The sequence below is a fragment of the Galeopterus variegatus genome, unplaced genomic scaffold (genome assembly GCF_000696425.1).
Source record: "Galeopterus variegatus unplaced genomic scaffold, G_variegatus-3.0.2 Scaffold1360, whole genome shotgun sequence".
Taxonomy (NCBI): Eukaryota; Metazoa; Chordata; class Mammalia; order Dermoptera; family Cynocephalidae; genus Galeopterus; species Galeopterus variegatus.
In genome coordinates, this window is record NW_007727471.1 from 79,636 (window position 1) to 85,518 (window position 5,883).

The 5,883-nt window shown below is 49.4% G+C and overlaps 1 protein-coding gene across 1 annotated transcript in view; it reads left to right on the plus strand.

Annotated features, from left to right (window-relative positions):
- Positions 1-462, plus strand: part of NRARP (NOTCH-regulated ankyrin repeat protein) — an 8,023-nt gene extending 7,561 nt beyond the window's left edge. The window contains exon 4 of the mRNA XM_008576500.1: positions 10-462. Within this exon, the coding sequence (XP_008574722.1) occupies positions 10-462 (453 nt within the window). The remainder of the gene's footprint in view (positions 1-9) is intronic.
- The last annotated feature ends 5,421 nt before the right edge of the window (positions 463-5,883 follow it).

Sequence of the window (5,883 nt, forward strand, 5' to 3'; positions counted from 1 at the left end):
TCGCGCCAGAGGCCCCTCTGCCCCCACCGCTCCCCGCCGGGGACCCCCGCGGGCCGGAGCGGCGGGTCGAGGCCGCGCCGTGGTGCGGGCGGCTTCCCTGCGCCTGGAGGGACAGTCCTGGAAGAAGGAGGAACACGCAGCACCGGCCGCAGCCGTGAACTGGGGCCTCAGGAGGGGTCGCTCCGCGGCCTTGGGCACTCGTGGCTGACGCTGCAACGCCGCCATTTGTGTGGGGCACGGGGTGGTCAGATGGACCAGACGAGGCTGCGCTTGGGGGAGGGTGCCGGAGAGGTGACGGCGGCCCGGGCTGCACGGACGACCCGGGGGTCAGGGACTGCCCACATCCCGGCCGCCCGGCACGGGGTGCCTGGGGCAGAGTCAGCGCAGCTGCGGCGGGTGTCAGAGGAGGGGGCAGGCGTGGGCGCCCCACAGCCGCCCCCGAACCGGAGCCTGGAGAAGTGACGCCTTCACAGTCCTCACAGAGCGACTGGCGGTGGCTGCCCTCCACTCGATAGGATGGGGAAGGGGGCACCTTCTGGGTCGGCGGGAGGCAGTGTCCATCCCAGCCCTGTGGGCATGACCACTGCATGTCACACTTCACGTGGAAGCAGGACACAGACCACATCCCTCAGGACGGGTCATAGAGCGCTACTCCATCGCCCCAAGGAGCCTAGAGCCTCGGCAGAGGGGGCCGGGGCGAGCAAGGCTCTGATGGCCCCGTGGTGGCTGGGACAGGAACTGCAGGCTCTTCCTGCCGTCACCCCACCCCATCCCACTCCTGTGGAAGTGGCCGCGCCAGACATGTGCAAGAAAAGAACTTCTCTCTCTGTCCAAACTCTTGCCCACTCAGAGATGGAGCCTGGAGACCTGGTTTATCCAGAGGAGGATAAAACCCATCTCTGCGGGTCTGTAAGCCTCTTTGCTAGGTACCCCGTGCCATCTGGTGTCCCTGTGGACAAGAAAGGGAACCAAGTCCACAATATCCCATAAACTTTCCAAAGAGATATGACAAGATTCAAAACAGCAGCCAGCAGTGGTGTCAATAAGACAGAAGTGTATGTCTCACTCCCAGAGAAGTTCAGGCAGGTGGTCCAGGGCTCGAACGAGTATGTGGCACTAAGGTCCAGGCTTCTCGGGCTACATGGGGGGCCTCTCATTCATATGGCTCAAGACGGCAGCCCAGAGCCAGCCATCAAGTCTCCATTCCAACCAGCAGGAAAGAGGGTTGGGCCCTCTCTTTCAAGGCCGCTTCCTAGAAGTCGGTCTTGCCACATCTGCTTACATCCCATTGGCTGCAACTCACTTAGTCACATGACCAACCTTACTGCGAGGGAAGCTGGGAAATGTAGTCTTTGTTCTATGCTATGTGCCCAGCTCAGAACAGGGTTATAGAGGAAGAAGGGCTACGGATTTGGGGGAGGGGTAGTGAGTGGGTAGCAGTCTGTGCCTCCCCTGGTGGCATCAACATCCTGGCCATGGTGTCACTGAAGTTGCTGCCGAAATTCCCAGCCACGCAAGCCACTGTCTGCCTGTTCTCTGCTGAGAATACACTCAACACTCCAGGTTTTTTAGATTTGCACAGAAGAACTTCCTAAGAATTAACTGCTCAGCAATGAACTAAACATGAAGGAAAATGGGAACGCTCCTAAGCATCAAAGCAAGCAAGGCTCGCATTGTGCTGGGCTGCGTCCTGCGTGTGTGGTGTTTGCACCTGCAGCCCCAGAGCAGCATGCCAGGCAGGGCTCTGGCATTTCTGACAAACGGAAGTTTGTGCACTGATGAGTTACATCCTAAGAGCTCTGATCCTATTTTCCACAATAAATATTATTTTATAGATGTCCCACAAGCTTATCTGGCCAGGAGGAAATTTAAACTAAACTCAACAGCCCAGGAACTACCTCAGAGAGTCTTTTGCCCCTTTCAATGCAGTCAGGGCAGAAATGCGTGTAGATATGAAGCAGCCCTTTGCCCCGCGGGCTCCTGTTCCTGGTTCTCCTGAGGGCACCGGGAGCCCCTTCCTGCAGTCCCTGTCGCTTATCTTGGAGGAAAGTAATAAGTAACCCAGCACTTTGAATTCTCAAGGTTATTTTGCCAATAAAGTCTCCCTCTCAAGTCTTCCCATCACGTCTCTTTATGGGTTGTTTCTTTTCATTTTAATCGAGGCTGAAAGAAAATCGTTAGGTTTATCATTCATATTCCTAAAAATCAACTTTATTGTGGTATAATTGACACAATAAAACGCAGTCACTTAGAATGTGATAAGTTCTGACCGAGGTTTACATCCGTGTAACCAACACCACCATCAAAATATGAGCATTTCCATTACCCCCAGAAAGTTCTTCTGGGCCCCAACTCAGTCAGTCTTCCCTGCCCCCAGCCCCAGATCACTGCTGACCTGACTTGTGTCACTGGGGATTATCTGTGCCTGTCCTAGAGCTTTATGTAGAAGGATTCATGTGCTGTGTGCTTCTCCTGTCCTGACACTCATGACATCTGTCCATGTCGTTGTGTGTTTCAGTAACTCCTGGAAGGTGAAGGTCTTTTTCTCACTAGTAGAATCTTGCTGGTACCACACAGAACACAGGATCGTTTTCATGGGACGTCTTTCAATCGGCAGACTCATCATCCTCAGTAAAGGAGCTGGTGTCACAAGGACACCCTCGTCAACCCCTGGGGAGAGTGGCACAGGCCCAGCCTGGAGTTTCCAACACGGGCCCAGCCTTGTGCTGTCACAGTGCGTCCCTCCCCCTTGCATTGAGCCCTAAGAACTGGAACACCAACCCCAGAGCGTCTGCAGAGCCAGCATCACCCCAGAGCTGCGCTAAGCTCTCCATACTGAAGGCCGCAGGCTTCAGACCCGGGACCTCTCCTTTGCCAGAGAAGAGAGGCGTGAGCTGCACACCGTCACTTTGCTAGGATGGATGTGTGAATTTAGCGTGTCATAGGCTACTAAGTCATAGGCAAAAATCAATTGTGTTTCCATTTCCTGTCAACTAACATTTAGAAAATGAAACTTTTAAGATGTCATTACAACAACCTGGCAAAATGTAAAATACTTAACGATAAATTGAATGAAAGATGTGTAGAATCTCTCCAATGAAAACGTCAGAACATTGCTAGAAAAACTGAAAGATCTGAAGGACAGGAGAGACATATCACATTCAGGGTCTGTCTGGAAGACCCGACATTGTTAATATGTCACTGCTCCCCAAACTCGTCTACAGATTCAGTGCAAACACAATCAAAATTACAGCAGGCTTTCTTGTAGAAATTGGCAAGATGGATTTAAAAATTAATTTGGGGGTTGGCTGGTCCACTTAGCTGGTTAGAGTGTGGTGCCGATAACCACCAGGGTCCAAGGTTCGATCCCTGTACCAGCCAGCTACCGAAAAAACAAACAAAAAATTAATTTGGAAAGACAAATGACCAAGAATAGATGAAATGATCTCAAAAATAAAGAACAAAGTTGGAGGGTTTATCCTGCCCAACTTGAAGACTTACTCCAGTAATCAAGACAGTGTGGAACTGGCAAGAAAGACAGACACATAGGCCAATGGGACGGATTAGAATCCAGAAACAGACCCACACATACTGTTGAATTATTTTCAGCAGGTGTGCCAGCACAACTCAAAGAAGTAGAGAAAATCTCTTCGCCAAACAGCACCTGAACAACATTTATTTAAAGGGAACAAAGAGAACGTAACTATCACCTCCTGCCACACACAAGACCAATCCAAGATGGACTATACACCTAGATGTGGGTGTTGATGATGCTAAAATTGCTCCGAGAAACACAAAAGAATGTTTTTAACCTCAGGGCAGGCATATTTCTTAGAGGACACACAGCACACATCATCAATGTAACCTACACACTGAGAAAAACATTTGTAACACACATTTACAACAAAGGGTTTGTATCCAGAATATATAAAGAACTGCTATTTCAATATAAGACAAACCCAAAATTTAAAAAACAGGCAAGACTTGAATAGACACCTCACACACTCACACACACACGCACACACAAATACAAATATCCAATAAGCACATGAAGGGTGCTCAACATAATTAGTCATAAGAAAAATGCAAATTGGAACTAAAAAAAAAGGGCTGGCCGGTCAGCTCAGGTGGTTAGAGTGCAATGTTAGAACACCAAGGTCAAGGGCTGATATCCCCGAACCAACCAGTTGCCTAAATAACTAACTAACTAAGATCACTACATGCCGCTAGATTGGCTTAAATTAATAAGATTGACAAAACCCAGCGCCGGGGAGCGTGCAAGGCAACTGGGTCTCTCACACGCCGCCGCAGTGTGTGCGTGAAACCACGTAGCCTCTTTAAACATCAGTCTGGCAGCTTTTCACAGAGGTGCGAGTTCACCCAGCAATTCCACTTCTCAGTATTTATCCAAAAGAAATAAAAACATATGTATGTAACTATACTCTTTATAACCAAAAACTGGAAACAATCCAAATGCCCATTGACTTACAATTTTTTAAAACGCGGGGTATTCATAGACAGGAACGCCACTCGGCAATAAAAAGGAACAAGCCACTGACACCTGCAACGATACAGATGGACTTCACACACGGCGCAGTCCACGAAGGCAGCTGGGCACAGAAAGCGTATATCATTTAACTCCATTTGTGTGAAGTTCTACAACAGCCAAAACTCATCTACAGTGGGAAGAGGCTTCCCTGGAATGCAGGAGGGGTGAGTAAGCAAGAGGGATCTTCCGAGGTGGCAGGAGCGTCCCCTAAGCTGACAGGGATGCAGGACCCCGAGGTACACGAATTTGTCACAACTCACAGAACTGTATGAAAACTTAAGCTCTGTTATTTCACTATATGTTAATTATACCTCAATTTAATGAACAGCAAAGAACGGTGCACCCATCTAACAAAGCGTTCTTACTGCAGTCCATAATATTCTCAAAACTATTTAAACACACAAGAAAACAGTGGTCATCAAATGTTTAAGTAACAGTAGCGGATCATTATACGCATCCCTGGTTATACGTCTGTTTTTTCTTTTTTTTTAAAGATGACCAGCAGTGAGGGGATCTTCACCCCTGACTTGGTGTTGTCAGCACCACACTCTCCCGAGTGAGCCACGGGCCAGCCCTGCTGTCTGTTTTACAACTAGGCAATTTACACCAAAAAATTTTTTAAAAAGACTATCATAATATCGCATCATATAATTTAGAAATAAATCTAAGAGGGCCGGCCCGGTGGCGCACTGCTACAGTGCGCTGCTTGGGAGCGCGGAGGTGCTCCCGCTGAGGGTTCGGATCCCACATACAGACCGGTTCCTGCTCACTGGCTGAGCGAAGTGCGGGCGCAACACCGAGGGTTGCAATCCCGTTGCCGGTCCCCGGTCCGGTATGGGCGCGACACTGAGGGTTGCAATCCGTTGCCGGACACAAAAAAAAGAGACAAAAAATAAAAAATAAAAAGAAAGAAATCTAAGAAAATGTGTAAGATCTGCACACATAAAACTATAAATCTTTGCTGAGAGGTATTTGTAAAGACCTAACTACACAGAGAGAGGAGCCTCGCCCGTACTGTGGAAGTCTCAGCATTGCCGTGATATTGATTCTCCCCAACTGACTTACAGATTTAATGCAATCCTAGTCAAAAATCCCTGAAGTTTGGGGAGGAACTTGTCAAGATGACTCTAAAATTGTTTCAAAAATGCAAACGGCCAAGGCTAGGCAAGAAGAACCAGGTGGGGGAGCTTGCTCCGGCAGGACACCAGGACTTGCCACAAAGCCACAATAACGCAGGCAGCGGGCTCAAGGCAGGGACAGCAGACCGAGAAACAGACTCGGTCCAGAAGGGCAAAGGAGGCATCGGCTGAGGGCACACCTGCATCACCACACAG